Source organism: Mauremys mutica, chromosome 10 (assembly GCF_020497125.1).
Source record: "Mauremys mutica isolate MM-2020 ecotype Southern chromosome 10, ASM2049712v1, whole genome shotgun sequence".
NCBI lineage: Eukaryota > Metazoa > Chordata > Testudines > Geoemydidae > Mauremys > Mauremys mutica.
Genome location: NC_059081.1, coordinates 34,401,377 through 34,421,500, shown reverse-complemented (window position 1 = coordinate 34,421,500; position 20,124 = coordinate 34,401,377). Strand labels below are relative to the sequence as shown.

The window sequence follows — 20,124 nt, the reverse complement described above, 5'->3', positions numbered from 1 at the left end:
CAGCTGCTCCCTGCCCCCCTCATTGAAGCAGGTGTGCAGGGTTACTGCCCTGGGAACTGCAGGACACCAGTGGACATGGGGCAGGCTGGAGGCAGGATCTGGCTGCAGGCAGGGCAAGGGGCGCAGGGCTGGCTGGAGACAGGGGTGTGTGGGGTGGGCTGGCTGGCTTCAGGCAGGGCCGCAGGGGGGTGCAGCAGGGGTTGGCAGGGCTGGAGACAGGAGTGCGGGACTGGCTGGCTTCAGGCAGGGGGGGTACAGCAGGGGTTGGCTGGAGACAGGACAGGGGGTGCGGGGCTGGTGCGGGAAGGGCAGGGGGTGCATCAGGGGCTGGCTGCAGATGGGCTGGCTGCGGGCAGGGAGTGCGGGGCTGGCTGCAGACGGGCTGGCTGCGGGCAGGGGGTGCGGGGCTGGCTGCAGACGGGCTGGCTGCGGGCTGGGGGTGCAGCCCACCCTGTATGGTGAGTGCCCCCTCCTCCTCCCTCCCCCACCAGGGTAGCAGCAGCAGCCTAGGGCTCCCCTGCTTCCACTGCCCCGGCCCTCTAATTAGCCGAGGGAGCCCTGGGGGAAGCAATGGGGCTCCCATGGCTATTTAAAGGACTGGGGTGGCAGAGGCAGCTGGAGCCTCCCCCGCTACCCCGGGGCTCTGGGGGCCATTTAAAGGGCCCGGGGCTCCCCTGCTTCTACCGCCCCAGCCCTTTAAATAGCTGCAGGAGCCCTAGGGAAGCGGTGGGGCTCCAGAAGCTATTTAAAGGGCTGGGGTGGTAGAAGCAACGGGAGCCCCGGACTTTTTAAATAGCCCCCAGAGTCCTGCAGCTCTACCCCAGGGCTCCAGCAGTGGGGCTCCGGTGGCAATTTAAAAGGCCTGGGCTCCAGCCCCTGCTGGGAGCCCCAGACCCTTTAAATTGCCCCCTGGGGAAGCCGGGCCACCCTGGTACAGTGCAGGGGGGAGGGGAAAGAGATGGGGGAGAAACAAAGTAGAGAATAAGAATCTTTCTCCAAGGGTCTGAAGGGGATCTCAATTCCCCCCCCCCGCCCTGGTTTTAGGGGTGTTGTAAAGGGCTTTTGAACAGAAAGGAAAGTGCCAAAGCCACACAAGACAAAATAAGATTGTTGTTGGTATCCTCTATTCCAGAACAGCCTGATGTCTCAGAAAAATAAGGCTCTTTGAGCACTAGCATAAAAATTGTTACCTAAACATGGTTAACTTCAGGCTGGCCATACTATGTCCACAGCATTGGACGCAGATGAGTCCATGCTGAAGTGTGGAGTTTAATAGGCTTTCCTACTTGTGTAGTAATGTGCGCTTCCTCCCCCACCCCATCTCAGCCTGCCCATTCACATGGAACTGAGCTCATTGAGTTGAGGAGCACTGTTATGTTTGAAAGAGGTCTGCATTGTGAATACCAAATTATATCAAGCAGTGCATGTTTAGCAGTTTTCAAAAGCTGTAATAGTAGGTACGCCCATCATATACCCACTCTTAAATTTAGATGGGACCTTGGAAAAGCTGTATTTTCACAACTATACTGTAGTAGTCACATCAATGTATGATTTAGCTATCAAAAAGGTTGCGTTGTTTTTTCATGATTTGCAGTTTTCTTTAATAACTCTATTCAGTGTGGCCATTGAAAAGGAAATTGCATGCTTGATGGCCTTCCCCTCTCTCTTAATGTATCAGAGTCACAGATCAGTGATGGAATATTACAGAATCGTCTTGGAAATCTTTAGTCCTTTGGAAATGGTTCAATGGGTGTGGTTTTTTGGGTAACAGTATTTGAGTTTCAGGGAAGTTGAAATTACTTCTCAGCATGTGTGAGTACAGTTATTTTGTAAAGATCTAGTTTTATAGCATTGGTGAGACCACATACTCCAGTTCATACCTGTGGCTTTTTTGGTAGATGGAGGCTATCATTTGATGTAAGCAGAGCAAACGTTTTTTGTGTCCAGTATCATGACAACTATCTTAACTAACCATAAATAGTAAGCTGAGAGAGTTTAAATCCACAACCTTAGCTACAGCTGGTGAGAACCAGTCTTCAGTAGCTTAAGCATCTTCAGACCAGGTACTATTGGCTGCAGTGATGCAAAAACAAGACACATTATAAGTCTTACGATACTAAGTAGCCATTACCTTCTCCTTCCTCCCACATTTATCTTGCCAACTGGCCAAACCTTAAAGTTCAGCTGGATAGTCTCCCTTGAAGAGAATTAGAACTACAAATGTTGTCCAAAGTGAAACAAATCTTGGTTGAGAGGAGAAAACCTTGCAAAAATTTGAAACACAACTGGCAAAATGTAATGTTCTTTCAAAATAAGGTGGTTTTTTTTTCCAAATCTGAATTCCCCTCTTTTTTTTCCCCCACCCCCAGAGAAGCATTTCAGAAAATTCCTTGGTAGCAATGGACTTCTCAGGACATAGAAGCAGAGTTATTGAAAATCCAACAGAAGCCCTTTCAGTTGCAGTTGAAGAAGGGTTAGCATGGCGGGTATAAACACCTTTACTTTTTCAAAATATTTTTTCTAATTTTATTTTCACACAAAAAGCTTCGACACATGAATTTTTTTTCTCTCCCACTCAGAGAAAAGGGTGTTTACGACTCAACACACATGGAAGTCCTACCACTTCTCAAAGTGCCACATCCAGTGTAGGTATGTGTGAATTAATTTACAGCCCCCAGAAGAGATGCAATAATGTTTATAACGATCTTTATAATTTTTCCAGCTATACATAGAACACAACTGTGGTTTCACCATAAAATCTCTAGGGATGAAGCTCAACGACTTATTTTACAGCAAGGACTTGTAGATGGGTAAGCTGATTTCTTTTCTTAACTTTTTTAGGTTGTAGTTATGGTCAGAAAAATAACTACATAGAAACATTATTTGCTTAGTGAAGGGTTTGTGTTGTGATATCTTCTTAATGGAAATAAAATAAAAACATTCATATTATTAGAGCTATGGGAGAATGAGTTGGATTGTATTAGGGATCTTTCTTGAACAATAAAATAGTGCTCTGAAGCTCTGATCCTGCAGTTGAGTGGATGGACTGCTGCATTTGCACAGAGCCATGTTGAAAGCAATGGGCTCTGGATTGGCACAACAATCTGTCATCTACACTGTCAACTGTAAGATCAGGGTCTAAAATTGGATTCCAGCATCTCTTACTAGTGATGACTCAGAAACATTGCTTGGCTTTCATACCATCTCTGCTCAGTTTACAAATTAAATGGATTCTTCCAACTGCCAGCGCTAGAAACTCAACCTCGGATTTGAAAGTAATTGAGAGAGAGTAAATGTTGAACTTCAGGATGAGTCATTTAGTCTTCTAATGATATACTTTAAATATTCTTTCTCTGAAAAAAAGTACAAAGATAATGTATATTTCATATTTATTTGATTGCTTCCAAATCTCTTCTCCTGCCTTGCTGTAATATAGCCCTATAACTCATCTGTATAAGTTCCCCTCTTATTTTGGCCTCCCTGCTGGCCTTCCAGATATGAACTCTTATCATCCATCTAACCTATTAGATTGGGCCACCACTTCAAATCTTTCTGGAGCTCATAGCAATGCTGTTGGGAACCCCTTTAGATCACTGATTTAAGAGTTTCCTATATCTGTCAGAAAGGGCTGCACAAAAAGTGGCTCACAGTGCTGAAAACATTTTCCATTGCGGAGCTCTGAATCTCCACTGCAAAACCAAGAGCTCCATCCTCCTTGAATTCTGTTCACTGCAATTATATTAGCAACTGGCCTAATAAAGGGAAGTAAGATTTCTAGTAATGTACCCAGCAAGTAATGTTTCTGAGGTATGCAGGTTTAAAGCTGCAAAACCTGCTTTTTAAATGAAAAAAATAAAAGAAACTGAATTGGGAAGCAAAGAGCATTTGAGCCTAGAAAGTGACCCAAAGTTACCTCCATACAATGTTAGTGTGTGATAATACCCTGGTGTCTATAGAGAGATGTGCATTGCAGTTTGGTGGGAGGGATCTTGTTGAATAGACTGTCTAGAATTATTTGAAACTGGTAGTGCCTGTAATCATGGACTGGCAGCTTGTATTGAACACAGATATATCTGCCCAAACTGTAGACTAGACATTAGTGGTAACCGATAATACAGTATGTGACAAATGTTTCACTTGCTTAGTTGTCTGAAAAAATGAACTACCACCTTTAATGTAGAGGCTTTGCATGAGAGTAATAAGATGTTCTTTCTGTATAGGCATGTATCAGGCAAAATTCTGCATTCCTTGCGCAGAGCCTTGGTGGGTGTCACAAAGATAAGTGTTCCAGGCAATGAAACCCACTATGTAGATGCAAACAGATTATAGGCTGCTGTTCTAATGTGTGTCCTGATAAATAGTGTTCATACTGGCTTATAAAAGAGGAAATTTAATAGTTTAACAAGGGCTATTATGTAAAGGAACTGCAGCAAGCTGATAATGGTGCCATCACGTGAAGAGAGTGCTGAACCTAATTACAGATAGCAACAATTTTAAAGCATTTTTTTGAGACTCATCATGGTACAACTGCTTTCTCAGGGGATGAAGGGAATACTAATGAGTCACAGATCTAATCTCCAGTAATTTTACAAACTTGTCTATTTTCTGGAAAGTTTGTCTGTGCACATTGCATGTGTCTAGGCCGTTTTTCTTCCCAAGTTTTACTACATGCCAAATTTAGGTGAAGTAGTACAATAATAATTTTGAAAGCATTTGGGGCTATTTTACTTTTAATCCAAGTTTACATGTTTGTTAGTTTCTCTGTGGAGCTTAGGAAATGCAACAAATAAATAAAATACATTTATGACTGATACACAACTCTGTGTGTGTGTGTGTGTGTGTGTGTGTGTGTATATATATATATATAGAGAGAGAGAGAGAGAGAGAAAATACTCTGGGATGTTTTCATTTTGGATCTACTAAATTTTAAGCATTGATATTTGCTTTAAAGCATGGCAGAAGCTGCAGCGGGATTATGGTTATATTTGATTCTTAGTGGCTATTTGAAGGCTTTTTAGTCAATAAATTGTTGACAGCCAGGATTTAAAACTACTAGGCTTCTGATGCATGGAAAGGATAATGTCATCGTCATCATCATCATCAAAGAGCCCAGTTCAGTATGCATCTGGTCAAGCGGGGAACTTCTTACAAATTAGGGTTATTTGGACTTTGGCACCCAAGGTACATGTTTGTGTGTGTAGGTCGGGGTGGGGGGTTGATGATTTTAGATATAGGGTGGTCTTAATGGGGGAGGATGATGGGTTTTAGATGTGTGTCAAAAACTATATCCCTGGATACTTTTGTTTGTTCGTTCATTATGTGAGCTTTAAAAGCTCCTAAAATAGGCACAAGGATAGCTTAGGGTTGAGGGACTTCATCATCTAAAAGGAAATAACCCAATAACTAACAAAACAAAGGATGAGGCCCAATAACAGAGACAAGGCTGCTGAAATGAGTGGGCCTTATGATGTGCCCTAAAATGAAATTATGAATATGAATGTGTTGGCTGAGTCCTGATCCTCCTTTCCAGCCTCTTCTCTTGTGGTCTGATGTAATTACCCATAATGTTTAATTTGGACAGTAAGCTGCTTAGGATGGGGGCCTTATTTTGAATGTCTGTAAAGTGCCATGCTCAAATAATGAAATTGTTTGTATGTTTTCCAGACCAGTTTGCCCGTCCTTAATGTTTGAATTATAAAATACCATATGATTTATTCATAGGATCTAACCGTAGCCTGAAAACTTTTTTGCACAGACCTGGAAAGGGCAAAGAGATGATTTTTAGGCCACTAGATGGTGTGCCAGAGCTTTTTAGAAAAGTCTAAGTATATTCATCACTCTATAACTCACTTAAATCCAATTAGCTACTTTTACTGGTATAATATACGGTATGCATAGTTGCCAATATATGTATTTTTTCTCCCCCGGACATGTCTTCAAATGAGCTGAGCATCAGGGTTCTGAGGTCATCCTGGTGAATTTTAGTTTATTTTAATATAAAATGATCAGGGACTTCAGAATTGCTAACCCTAGATAAATCCTCCTTAATGGTTATTATAACAATACCTATACATTGGTGATGGGAGAACCTCAAAACTTTGGGGATTTACATTAACGTCTAGCAGTTTGGGGGCCTATATGAGGCAATGGAGGACCCTATAAGATTCTTATCCTCTTTTTCCCACACAACTTTCCTTCCCCTAACACCCTGTCCTTTGCATGTAATTGTCTGATAGAGAAGTGTGGGGGGGGCGGGGAGGGGAGTTGCTCACTACCCTTACACCCCACCAGCATGTGCATGCGGAGGATAGAAGACTAGTTCTCATTCTATTGGTGACTATAAGAGGCAGCCACTCATTTTCTCTGCCCATGTGGATTTCTCCTTCAATGGATTCTTTCTTCATTTCCCTCCTTTTTTTATTTTTATTTTTATTTTGGAGTGGTTACGCCTCTCTCAGTTCTGTATTATTCATCCAGTCCAGATTGTCTCCACTCTAACTGTAGCAGCTGCTTTATTCTATATCTTTAAGCTATTCTCCTCTGCACGTATTCCAGCCCCGAACCTAAAGATTAATTGAAGCAGCAGAGGACACGGCTATGCCAGGTGCTATTCCATCCTTTCTGCATAGCAGTTCCTAGTGCCAGTACTGCTCCAAAATCCCTCCAGCTGCAATGTTGCCCAGGACAATGGCTGTCAGAAAAACTGGTCTGGAATAGCTTTTCAAGTCTTAGAACAGCTCAGCTAAGACTAGGTCTGTTGATAGTTAAGAATAATATTTTACTTGAGCTCTGCAATAAAACAACCAGTAACTTGTAAGCTTCAGAGTTTGATCCTGAATGGGGAATTTTCCTGCTCTACAGATGTTAATGTTTGTTGTATGCATATATTTGCCAGTTGTAACAATCTGTCCAGCATAAAGTCTTGTACTGTATCTCCTATAAACTTTCCATTGAACCAACAGCTTGCAAAGTTAGCATTTGCTCTTATGCCATATGAGCAACACTCACATAGACTTTCAAAAAGGCTCACATACACTTTCAAAAGGATTTTTCAAAAGCCCTTAAGGGAATTAGATGCCCAAATTCCATTGATTTTAATGGGAGTAAGGTGCTTAATTCCCTTAGCCTCCTTTGAAGATACTATTTGAAGATTTAAAGAAACAAGTAGCAATGTACCAAGTGGACTATTGAATATGGAGACCGAAATGTTCTCCTTCACTCTGAAGTATTTTCTAAGGTAAAAATTCCATATGTCAATCTACTGGTGATTGGTGCCTGTGGCTTCTTCTGATGAAAATAAATAAGTTTTTACAATTCCAATGTGAAAAACCACAGGCTGCCAATTCTTAGCATTCTATCCCTGTATAATTTGTGGTTTTGGTAGCTGTCAAGATCTTGGTCAAAACTTTGCTAAAAGTGCAAACTCTTAAACATGGTTTTTATGTCTGGGATAAAGAGCTACACCTTGACATTGACATACAGCAGCTGTTAACTTTAAATACTTTGTATCTATCATTGTGTAGATGTATATTTTTTTTCACATGAGACACAGTGTTTGATGAAATAGACTATTTTAAAGCTTGTATTTCCAATTCTGGTACTTTCTCAAAACATATATAAAAATTTAAAGCAGAACTCTTGAAATTAAACTTGGGTACAACATTGGTTGAATTATTTTTGATGTTCATTAATACTGTGTTTGCAATTCATTACAATGTTCATTGGAAAGCTACAAAAAATTTCTGACAATTCAACATGAGCTTACTTTGAAAATTTCTAATCTCTCTCCCTAGGGTTTTCTTGGTACGGGATAGCCAAAGTAATCCCAAAATGTTTGTATTGTCAATGAGCCATGGACTAAAAATAAAGCACTTTCAAATTGTACCAGTAAGTAACACTCCTTAATTTGTATATAATTGAAAAGGCGTAATAGTGTGCCATACTTTTGAAGATATTTTTTCTGGTATATGGAAGATGGTAGATATTGATACTACAGTATTAGACACTAGAAAAGCTTGTCTCTCTCACCAGCAGAAGTTTGGTCCAACAAAAGCTACTATCTCACCCACCTTGTGTCTCTAATATCCTGAGACCAACACAGTTACAACAACCCTGCAGAGATAGAATTAAAGATTTTATGGATCTTGCTGTTTGATTTGTTATAAGATTTGGCAATATTGTTTGGGTTTTGTGTGAGCTGTCCTATGATGAGGGCAAGTCTATTTTTCAAACTAAATAGACAACACCTCTTATGAGATGAAAATGTTTTATTTTCGAATGTCTCTCAGCTTCCTGACCCCACACCTTTTTTTCTTAAATTTCGGTTAGATGGACCCGCCTAGGTTAGAAATCTTAGCCACATGCACAGGCACTCCCTCTGTTCAGAGCAGCTTCTTTCATGTCTCAGGCCCAGTCTTTTTGATTCAATGCCCTGTGACCCTTCTGATCCCCCACACTGGTTATCAAGAAGCTCCCAGTCAGCACCTAGGTCCAGTACAATGAGTAGTTATTTAAAAAACTCTACCCAAATATATAAAATGTTCTCCTGATCCCAAAGGGTCAGCCATGGTACCAGGTCAGTATAGGTTTGGATCTTACCCAAAATACCATGCTGCCAGCCAATCTTTTAGTGTCTAAAACTAAAGGTCTATTATAAAGAAAAAAAAAGAGAACAAAAAGAGAGATGGTAAAGCAGTCACATACATACAAAGACTTCAGTCCATCAGGTTCCTAGCAGTATTGGTGAGTTTGCTGGCTTGAAAGTCCCTCTGTAACACATGAAATGATGGGTTATTGAGTCCTTTGTTCAGAGCTTTGTTTGTTGCATAATTCTTCCAGACGTAAGAAGCAGGAATGAAGACAAAAAGCAGAAGGTGCTGTTTCCTTTTATCTTTTGCCATGCAGCTTGATCTCCTTTGTTTCACACACAAGCTGCCTACCATGTGGCCTGGAAGCCTTAGAGTTCTGTCCATAACCAGGCCCCTGCCTGCCTTGCTGAGTCATAAGGTGTATCTCTTGCCTTCTCTCAATGGGTCAGTTGTACAGCTGATGTCCCTGAATGGATTGTCAAGCAGGGTAGGCAGTGCTAATGCCAACTTGTCTGGGGATGTCACCCAGATGCACAGCACAAGTTTGGAACTACAGACATACCATAGATATAAGTTACAATACAAAGGTGGTACAAATACATTAAAGAGATTATCATATGTGGCAAATTATAACATTTTTGCAGATTCCTTACATGGCACATCTGGCATAACCCATTGCAATTTTACAATATTGGTATTTTTAATATCCTAAAGTGTTCCCCAGATTCCATACAGCCTCACAGGCTCCATTTCCTGTCTCATGTTGCCTTGGTGTATCTATGTACAAGGGCCAGTAGGGTGGATAGGTATTCTCACTCTTCCTCAGAGTACATTCAGTTTTTGGTTAAAATTTATATAACGTTTTTACAGATCAATTACCTGGGGTTAATCTTGAAATCCCTTGTGGGTTTACTGAAGTACAGCCATATTTCCATTACTTTCTCAGTGAAAGCAATTACATAGCATGTGATGCTCTTAACATGACAGTGGGGTAATCCCATCCATTGCACTGACTCTGGAGGCAGTATTAAAGTTCTTCCACTTTCTTTCCATCCTGCTTTGTTGAAATATATTTTCACTGCCTGCTTTAGCCCCAGTGCTTTGCCTTTACCTAGGAGCCACAGCTACTATTTCTCTTTCCACAAGAACGTCCCTCCCAGACTGTCTTCTATCCACAATCTCCAGGCCTCTTGATAATTAGCTTCCCCTGTTGGTTTTTTCAGGGGATTCTTCTATTCTGCAGGACTGGGCACTTCCCCAAATGCTCTTTCCCTTGACTCACTGGAGCTCAGTGGCTCCAGTGAGAGATATCAGAGGGCCATCATTTGGTATTTCCGTGCTTAGAATCATAGAATCTCAGGGTTGGAAGGGGACCTCAGGAGGTCATCTAGTCCAACCCCCTGCTCAAAGCAGGACCAAACCCAACTAAATCATCCAAGCCAGGGCTTTGTCAAGCCTGACCTTAAAAACCTCTAAAGAAGGAGATTCCACCACCTCCCTAGGTAACCCATTCCAGTGCTTCACCACCTGCTTCTGTAGCCAGCATCCTAGAAACCCCCCTCTTTGCTGCACAATGGAGCTGAAACACTTCAGGGGATTCAGTAAATCTGATCTAGTACTTGAAAACCAGCCTGTAACCCCTTAAGCATTGTGAACCATTAAGCAAAGTCAGTGCCAGGAGAAAAACGTCCACAGTTTTGCACTGCCTAGACAGCTGGGGTGGTGGTATCTCTCGCCTAAATAGTTTAAGGAGATGACTCTTGGCACCAGTGTCTTTCCTCTTTGGACCCACCTTGTGTTCCCTATAGTCAGGGCCACCAATGATGTACCTCCGTTATCTAGTTGTTTCTATCTGTCCTTAGATCAGATGGACTATAGTTGAAACAGCTTCTTAGATTCCATGCAAAAACTGAATGATTCAGTCCCATCAGGATGGCACCCCTTTGACTTACCAACTTCAGAGACCACCTTCTCTTTCCCCTACCAGGAAATAGGCCCCTAGTTCTTTAACTTCTCCTGTGCAGGAAACTTCAGTTCCTCTTTAGAAAGTTCCCCTTCCCTCTGACCCAGACATGCCTCCTCTTCCCTTCTCAAAAACCAGTCAGTTCTCATACACCCCTTCAGGTTGCTCTGCAATAGGATCCCTGGTGGAGGAAGAGGAAATATCTGCTTGGTAGCACTCACAGTCAAGAGTCAGGCCAACTTTTCCATGGGATGATCTGGAAGATCTCTCCACATTTATTCATACCATTTTGGAAACCGAGGAACCTTTGTCTACATCTCTTCAATCCAAACAAGATTCTCTCAAAACGAAAAGTTAAAAAGGCAAAGCCGTTTATCCTATTCCACAGTCACTAGAAAAAATAGTGTAAATCAGAACAATTCAAGCCAGAAAGAGAGCGCACAAGAAACCGAGCCTCATGAAAATAATAGGTCCAAAAGGGCAATGTTCTAAAATTCTCATCCATTCCAAATATTGATTCCTCCTTCTTATACCTGCACCAAGAGTGCTCTCTGTGTAGGAAGATATTCATCTCAGTGGATGGAGCAGGGGCCTGAGACTTTGATTTTTTTAAAGACATTTCCCTAAAACATGATTATTTTAATCCTACACCTGTCTCAAGGATGGCATGCTTCACTTTTGTAAAACAGATTTGGAAAGAAGTTGTCATCTATTTTTTTTTAAACAATTATTTTCCTCATCAAATTCTGATGGCTCCAGCATCTCCATTAATTAATTGCTTAGAAAGAAGGATGACATGCATGGGCAAATGTATGGCCTAGTAATCCTGGTTTGGAGGGACAAATTGCCCTTGTCTAATTCCTCACCTCAGCTTTTTCCAGGGATCAGGGAAAAAAACAACACGGTCATTTTTTACACAAATGAAACAATCAGCCCAGTTCCCACAGATCACTAAAGTCAGGAATTCTGCTTCAGGTTCTTCAGATCCCCAAAGGATTGGAGGCTTTTGCCAAGTTTTAGATGAGTGAAACTTAAACTGATCTGTTAATAATGTCTGCTTTTGCACAAAGCCTCCAGCCTGCCAGATCTGAGAGAACACATCAAACGAGTTCCTGTATTTAGAGCAGCATTTCTCCAGCTTCTCCAATATTAGCAATTTATTTAGCAATTCATGCAGGAATGTTGCACGATCACAAATGGATGTGTGATTGGAAAGCTGAAAGGGGAAATGGTAGGAGACAGTTTCTCTTTGAGATGCACCATCTATGAAAATGTTTGAATGTTCCTTTAAAAAAAACTAAATCCTTCACTGCTGTATGTTCCATTCCCAATTTATGCTTTATGACTCTGGGCCGCCACTATCAATTAATCTCCATATATTCTGCTCTTCTAATGTCTAGAAAGCTAATGGCTATTCAGCTGTTCAAGTTGAGAGAGGAAAGGGATACAATTACACTAGTTCTTGGACAATCATCTTCTAATAAAAACTTGATCATTCGGAATAACAACCTTGCAAACATGCTGAACATGTCAGATTCTTGGACACTGTTTTCTTCATTAATCTGCTGAAAAGCTGTGTTTCCCTTGAGGAAATATTCATGCAATTCAGTTCAAGGCAAACATCAGTTTGGGAATAACAAAAAATACTGTTAAATTTTAATTCCTGATTAACAAATGCCTCAGCTCTGCAATGTCTATCATGTTGGCATGATAGTTGTATGCATGCAGTCCCATGGATGACAGTGTATCTTCATATTTCTTGCTGGAAAATAGGCATTATCAGACCCATAGTGTGACATATGTTAACACTTCCTTACCTAGTAGTGTTTGTCCTGGACTGGTGAAATCTGAAAAAAAGGAACTTAGAAGCTGCCTCCAGACTTAGAATGGGTAGGATAACCCAGTAGTTGTGGCCAGTGCAACTGCTGCTTACACTGAGAAACCTTAATTACAGGTAAGAGAACTAATTTTATCCATCTTTCCTCTATGCTGCAGTAACTGATGCTGCAATGTGATCACCATTTTAGGGTCTTCTTTTGTACACTACTATCCACTGTTGAAAAATTGCCATCTTTCATTAATTGATCAATATTACTGTTAAGTATCAAATGTTTTAGTACCAGGGCTTCAGATTCCCTTTTCTGCTGATTGAGGATATTCTGTTAGCCAAAGAATTAGTTTAAGAATTAATTAGGTGATGCAAATTATGGGGCTATTCATTTGTAATAGTTTAAAATTGGAAATATTCCCTGTAAATCTTTGTGTGTGTGTGTGTGTGTATTTTAAAGTTAGCCAAGATAACCTTACAGTGGGTATTCTCCTCCTCCTCCTCCTCCTCTTTTCCTGTGGTTAGCATGCTAGTATAAACATGGCTGTCTGGAGCAGCAGGAGTCTTTCTCTCTTTTTCCTCTCCTCCTGCTCCCCTGTTGCTCCCTCCGGTAGCAATGAACATATTACTGTACTGCCACCATCATGGTAATCAACAGTAGAAGGCTGCTGCTTGGAAGCACCTTCTGCAGCAAAAGGCTATGTCAATGCACGAAAGTAACTATGAATATACAGCCACCTACTGCTACACAAAATATACTCAATTTTCTGTGTACCTAGTATAACGAGCATAGGATAAAAAGTAGTTCTAATATGACACCTCTTTGTTTGGAGAGAGAGAATGCCTAAATTCAGATTTCTTGTTTTATGAAGGTTCAAGGTTTTTATGGTTCCAATTAAATCTTTGCATGTGATATCATCAGATGTTCTTTCTGAATAAAAGCAAAGGCATAATAGGCTGATGTTAGCAATTTTCATGGCCTAATGTTCTAATACATATTCAGTCTTGCTTCCTTTTACCTTATGCATTTGCCTAAAATTGACAAGAAGTTAGAGAATGTACTACTTTTCTACTGGTCACTTCTGAATTTGCTATGAATGAACACTAAGCTTCTCCCCTTCCCCACAGACTATAAATAACTCAGGACAATGAATCTACACAAAGATGTCACAAGGCCTGATTTCATTAAAGATCAACAATGTACATATTTTGAATGTCTGACAAACACTGTAGCTCAATAGTGTTTTGTTATTTTTTGTGTTTTTTCCCTTTTACAGCTGGAAGATGATGGAAAGCTATTCTGTACACTGGATGATGGTCACACCAGATTTACTGATCTCATCCAGCTTGTGGAGTTCTACCAGCTCAATAAAGGAGTATTACCTTGCAAGTTAAAACACTATTGTGCCCGAATTGCTCTTTAACCAAAACCAAGTTGGTTCACCAAATAGAAAAAAGGAGATCCTAGAACACTTTTCCAAGGCAATTTCCTAGGGGGAAAAGTCAATATTTTGAAATGGTTGTGATTTTCAGATGCAAAGAAAAGTTTATATGCTCTGTACAGAAAGTACTTTGCATTGTAATTGTCACTGCAAAATAACTTTACAGTCAAATGAACTTCAGAAAAAAATATTTCATGTGAAATTATGTAATGTTGCAGCACTGGAATCTTTTTCAAATGCAAACAGATATTTTTAATATTATGCAACTTTATTTACCAAAATAAAATTGGAGGGTGCCTCCTTGTTAGTAATAGATGACTAATAAATGAGTTAATTGTATTCAGAAGTACTCTACACTGTTGAATAGAAATTGTGTGTGTGGAGTATAACATCAACTTTGGGTGGAAAAACTCTAGAAGCTGGATCGTACTTAATTTGTAAATCAAAATTATTTTGCACTATATTTTTAAATGCTATTTTGTGGCTTATTGCATTCAAAAGTGAAAATATTCTGAATTAACCCATTAAAATTACTTCTAATATCTTGACTAATTCTGGATCAGTTGTGTTATGAATTGTACTATTGCTGCTGTGATAGTATCCTTTATAGGTTTTCTCTTTTAAGTAGTGACTTGAGCCACATTTTATTGTACAGATTTGGAGCTGTTGTGCATATGAGCATGCATATATGTATTTTGCAGTGCACATAATGTGCATGTGTACATGCACAATCTTTTATTTATCCATAGGCATGTAAGAGGGCCCTGATTTTAGTGTTATATTTTTGAAGTAAGGGTATGTGGAATGCTATCTCCTCCTAAGATAAGAGTTAAACTGGATTATGGTTGTCTGTGTGTGTGGTTCAAAAAAAACCCCAAAACCCTCCTCCAAACGATTGCCTACAATATTAACAGTCTGCTGATAAGATTGCACTATTGACCAATTGGAAAGCAACTAGTTCAAATTTGCAATATTAGCTACCAGCCCATTTCCAAAAGTGCTTTAAATAGCTACATGGCTTCTAGTACTTCCATAAAAACTAAAAAAAACAAAAAAAAAAAAACCCTACCCAATGTGTGCCACACACCAGAGCCCCTTCCCTCTTGAATGTAAAAATGTTTTTCAAAATGACAGTAGAGCCCGAGGGCTTGTCTACACTTGAAATACAACAGTATAGTACCACAGCTGCACCACTGTAGCACTTCAGTGTAGACACTACCAGACATAACACCAACAGGAGAGGTTCCCCATTGAGGCAAGTAGTCCCATCAAAGGAAGAACTCTTCCATCAACCTAATGTTGTCTACAGTGGGGGTTAGTTCAGCTAACTACAGCGCTCAGGGGAATTGATTTTTACATCCCTGAGTCATGTAGTTAAGGTGGCATAATTTTCTACTAGAGACCAGGCCTTAGAGGAGCAACATTCCAGAACGTGCATTGAAGATGCAACTTGTGTTGCTCATTCAAATTAATACGGAATTTTAAGGTTTTTGCATCCCAAATACATTCAACTTTTAAACCTGAAAATAAACTCAAATTATATTCTAAGAATAATTTTAATTAAAAATGCTCCCAAGTTGCTATTGCATTATTTAATGAAATATGTTGAACCCCAATTTAACCATGTATATAGGTTTACTTGCGGGCATTGCACAGCTCCAGGGATTGCAAATGTGAGAAAGAGAGAAACATCTTCCACATCACTGTCTGAGGCAAATGACCACAGGTTGTCATCTGACACCTAAAACAAGTTGTTTACTTTGGTTCATTTCATAGCAGGAAAGCGTCATTTTAAAAAATACCATAATTGCCATTTTGGCACTCAAGTCATCAGCTTTCTCCGTGGAGAAGTTAACCACTGAATGAAAGTGGAGACCGAATCCTTTCACCTTGGGTTGCTCTAGGTCAGGGATGAGAAATGTAAATTCAGTAGTTTGAACTACCAACTTTGCTTTATTTGTCTTATGGACAGAGGACTCCATGGCTCTCCAATCCAGAACTTTTCACAAATGCTAAATTAATGGAAAAAGATTGCACAGTCAGCTGGCATACTGTCTGAACATTTTTGATGCTTTTCACCTGGGAAGTATTCAAGACAAAAATGTTGTCTTTTTTTACTTTAACAACCCTTGTGACAAAATAGTCTAAAGCAGAAAATTATGCTGAAATTTGTCTGAGAATATAAAATCTTATTTTCAAATATACACGTTTTCTTTTATTTGTGTAGTGTTTTGAGAGCATTGATCAAACCCAAACATTATAAGTCGTAAAAATCGAAGTTGGTATTTAAACGACAACACTTTAAAAAAATGGTTTTGATCAAATTATAGTGGTAGAAGTACCTGAAAAAGCAACTTGAATGAGAGGTTAATATGTAAAAACTATTGGCATTCTAAAAAAAAGTTTTAAACAGGCAAAATTGTACAGACTTGTTTATCAAGCTTTCTGTTAGCCACTCATTAAGGTTACATGAGGTGGACTGTGCCTCATTTGCAGTAAAAGTTGGAAGCCACCTAGTGAATAAGACAGATGAATCTCACCTAGGATAAATTTACTTCTATTCTTGCTTCTACCAAAACTTTCAATGTGATGCTGTCACTTAAACCAAAAATTTGCCAGGTGGCCCCTAATTATATATTTCTCATTTTCTTGGTGCCCAAGTTGAGAAGGCAATCCATGAGTTTCAATGCTGACTCCACCATCTAATTTCTATGTGACTTTGGGACTCTCTATCAGCTTCCTCATCTGCAAAATAGGGGTGATACTTTCTCACCTACCTCATGTTGTAAGGATTAGTTAGTGTCTGCACAGTGCATGGAATGTATAAAGGGTGAAATTTGGGACACTTTGAAGTCAATGGCAAAACTACTGGACATTAAAAATATTAAATACTTTGAAAAATTGTTCCAAGATGTCTCAAGTTGGGTGCCCAATTGTTGAGGAACCATAATTAGTGCGCACACTGCAAATTTTGGCTGTAGTCTCTGTGCCTCAGTTGGCACTCTGTAAAATGGGGATGATAAACATTCCTATCTCACAGGTAAATGAACTCATTAAAGTTTGAGAGACACTTTGATACTACAGCATTGACTGTTACAGAAAACCTCCTGAAAAGAGAATTCAGTATTCAGTGCAGAATTTGGATGGTGAACAGTAAATAAGGCATAGTGACACACACTGAATTATGAGAATAAAAAGAAGTATTAAACAGCTACCTCATTCTTTGAGCATATTTTATCCTGTGCCCTGAGGGAGGGGGATCTGTGGGGAAAGAAAATTGATTATATAATTAAAGACTATCCAATACATATGTTCAAAGAGCAGAATTCAGTTTACGTGACATATCTGCCATTTCCTAACTCTCTTAATGTAAAGTAAAAAACTCCAAGGTTTTATTAAGATTGTAAATTTTTTGTATGTAACAGGCAAGTCTTCAATTCAACAAAGCATTTTATGTGCTCAAGTCAAATTGACTTAAAGCACATGCTTAAAGTTAAGTATGATCTGAAGTGCTTTGAGTCATGGCTAACCTAATAAATACTACAGCATTAGATATATCACTGGCTAAAATTTGGTTCTTTCGGGAAGAATTCAGTCTTCTGTCAAAAGTTGCCAGTGGCATAGGCATTCTATTTGTGGGATTTGTAGTATTCTGTTTTCTCTGAGGGAAGAAAAATCTATTTTGTAGATTTCTTTTTTTTTATTATGACTGACTTTACCTTTCCTGGTTCAAGAGATCAATCATCTTGTTTTTAATATAATGTACAATTTGAAATGATCATTTTCCCTAAAAGAAGAGCAGCTGACTCTAATTTATATTTTGAATGTTAAACATTTTTATAAATATGTAATTGGAAGCTTCCACACTATACTTTAAATAGTCTATCAGTCAATGAGATTTTACTACCTTTTTATTAGTTATTTTCTTTGCAAACATATGGTAGCAAGACATAACTTGCACCAATTCTCCCATTCAGTTAACGCAATTAATTTTTTTATTATTTCTCTGATATTTTAAATTGTTATCCTTTAGCATTGGAATGCAATTTTTCCTAATTCAGGCCATAGCTGAAGATTTCACTGAAGTCATCCTAGATGGGACACACTGTGTTATTTGAAGCTTGCAAGCTTTCGGAGGTTAAACACTTGATGGTCTATGCATAATCAATGTGTATGGTAGCCCAATTAATGTTAACTTTAATGAAATGTATGAATATTTAAAATGTAATGAATCTGACTTTATAGTTGGCTTTATAGTCCAACCGAAAGAAATGTGAACAATATTGAAAGTTGGCCTCTGGATGTCAGCAGTGTATCATGGAATTCCTCCCATCTGCTGCTGTTTGCCTATTGCCTCCCGGAAATATCTGTGACTGGCGGTCTCTGCGCACCTTCAGAACACCCAGTGCTTTTTCCTCTTATAAATTATTCACTTGTTCTGTACCAATTAGTTCTACCAGTTGCTAGGTTTGTTATCAAGTTAAGCTTCAAGACAAGAACCTGAACTCAATGAATGATTAAAAATTTATTAGTAGAGATGATTAAATATGCAGATAGTCTGTGAAGCTTGTTCTTGAAACCATTACATTACCTTTTTAATACTAATGATTTGTATAATTAATTAAAAAAAGGCCTGAAAGATTTTTTTTAAAAGCAGAGAAGGACATGAGAGAGGATTAAATTCAGAGGCGGCAGTGAACCTATCACATGAGATGGTAGTAAAGTTATTTGCTGACAGAAAATTTTTGCTTTTTTTTCCCCTTTAAAATAATTATGTCATTAATGGTTTCAAGCTCCCCACAGACTAGGGCCTATCAACTCAAAGCTGCACCAGACCTTGCTATAACAACAGATGCAAAATCTGCAGCCATATCTCCACTGCTACAATGATCTATTCCTCCCATAGCACACCTTTCAAGATCTATGGGGCCAACACATGCCTATCACACATGGTATACCTTATCTAGTGCACTAAATGCCCCCAATAACAACTATGTGTGTAAAATGAGACCATCACTATGCTCATGAATGAACTCACACAGAAAAATGATAAAAGACACAAACACCATATCGCCCCTGGGCAAACACTTTTCACAGAATGATCAGAGGGGTAGCCATGTTAGTCTGGATCTGTAAGAGCAGCAAAGAGTCTTGTGGCACTTTATAGACTAACAGACGTTTTGGAGCATGAGCTTTCGTGGGTGAATACCCACTTCGTTGGATGCATCCACAAAAGCTCATGCTCCAAAACGTCTGTTAGTCTATAAGGTGCCACAAGACTCTTTGCTGCTCTTATCTTCAATAGAGTTTAAATTCATAATTTTGCTAGACACTAAAAATCATGGTCTTAATAAAGACACGATTTATGGCTTATTACAATAATCTGTAACCCACTAAACCCCCACTTTTGTCCTGTGACTGCTGAGGTGTTAATGAGCCACTTCACCTTAAATAATCCCTTGGAATGTGTTAATTTCTTATGCTAAACAATCTGTTCCACCCTGAGTACCTTTCCCAGACCTGAAGAGCTCTGTGCAACTCGAAAGCTTGTTTGTTTCACCAACAGAAGTTGGTCCAATGAAAAATATTGTCTCACCCACCTTGTCCCTACAATAAGGGCTTGTCTACACACACAGCACTGTGCTGCATCTGATGAAGCGCTCTCCTGTCAGCATAATAAAACCAATGAGTGGTGGTATAGGGCTGTCTACACTGGTGCTTGTGTTGGTGTAATTTATGTCGCTCAGAGATATGTGCTTATTCACACCCTTGAGTGACAAGTTATGCCGACATAAGCTGTAGTGTAGACATAGCCTAAATGTTGATATTCTGGCTTCACCTGTCAGGATGGGTAAATTACACATTGAAGGTGCCCTTGGATAAATAGTGAGCTACACAAAGTAAAAGCTTAATTTTTATTTTCACTTTTCTCACTCCTAACTTGTGAATAGTGTTTGAAGCTGCAGCTTTTATGTCCTTTGACTTAACATGTTTTTCCAATATATAAATATATTTGAGGTCATTTCACTTGTAATATCCATTTTCACATGTGTGTTGGCTTCTATATTCTTCTGAAGTTTGATTTTTAGGGTGTGATTTGAGAACATGTAGACTATCTGAGGATAATTAAAATATTCATTTTTTCCTACTGTTTACCTTATCCTAACTTAGCAGCATTTTAAATATTGCAAATAGGATGTTTGCTTAATGTTTTAATTCCATACAAATTGTACTTTTTTCATCATGGATATAGGTTAAGGTGATTTTGTTTTCCAATACTTATTTCAAACTACTGACCCTTTC

The 20,124-nt window shown here is 39.3% G+C and overlaps 1 protein-coding gene across 7 annotated transcripts in view; it reads left to right on the top strand.

Annotated features, from left to right (window-relative positions):
• Positions 1-14,373, top strand: part of GRB14 (growth factor receptor bound protein 14) — a 128,768-nt gene extending 114,395 nt beyond the window's left edge. For 6 of the 7 annotated variants that reach the window (XM_045032932.1, XM_045032933.1, XM_045032934.1 and 3 more), the window contains 5 exons: positions 2,370-2,486; positions 2,580-2,649; positions 2,723-2,810; positions 7,794-7,887; positions 13,657-14,373. In XM_045032932.1, coding sequence (XP_044888867.1) covers positions 2,370-2,486; positions 2,580-2,649; positions 2,723-2,810; positions 7,794-7,887; positions 13,657-13,803 — 516 coding nt within the window. In that variant the 3' untranslated portion in view covers positions 13,804-14,373. The remainder of the gene's footprint in view (positions 1-2,369; positions 2,487-2,579; positions 2,650-2,722; positions 2,811-7,793; positions 7,888-13,656) is intronic. The other variant, XR_006582730.1, reaches the window with a different exon arrangement.
• The last annotated feature ends 5,751 nt before the right edge of the window (positions 14,374-20,124 follow it).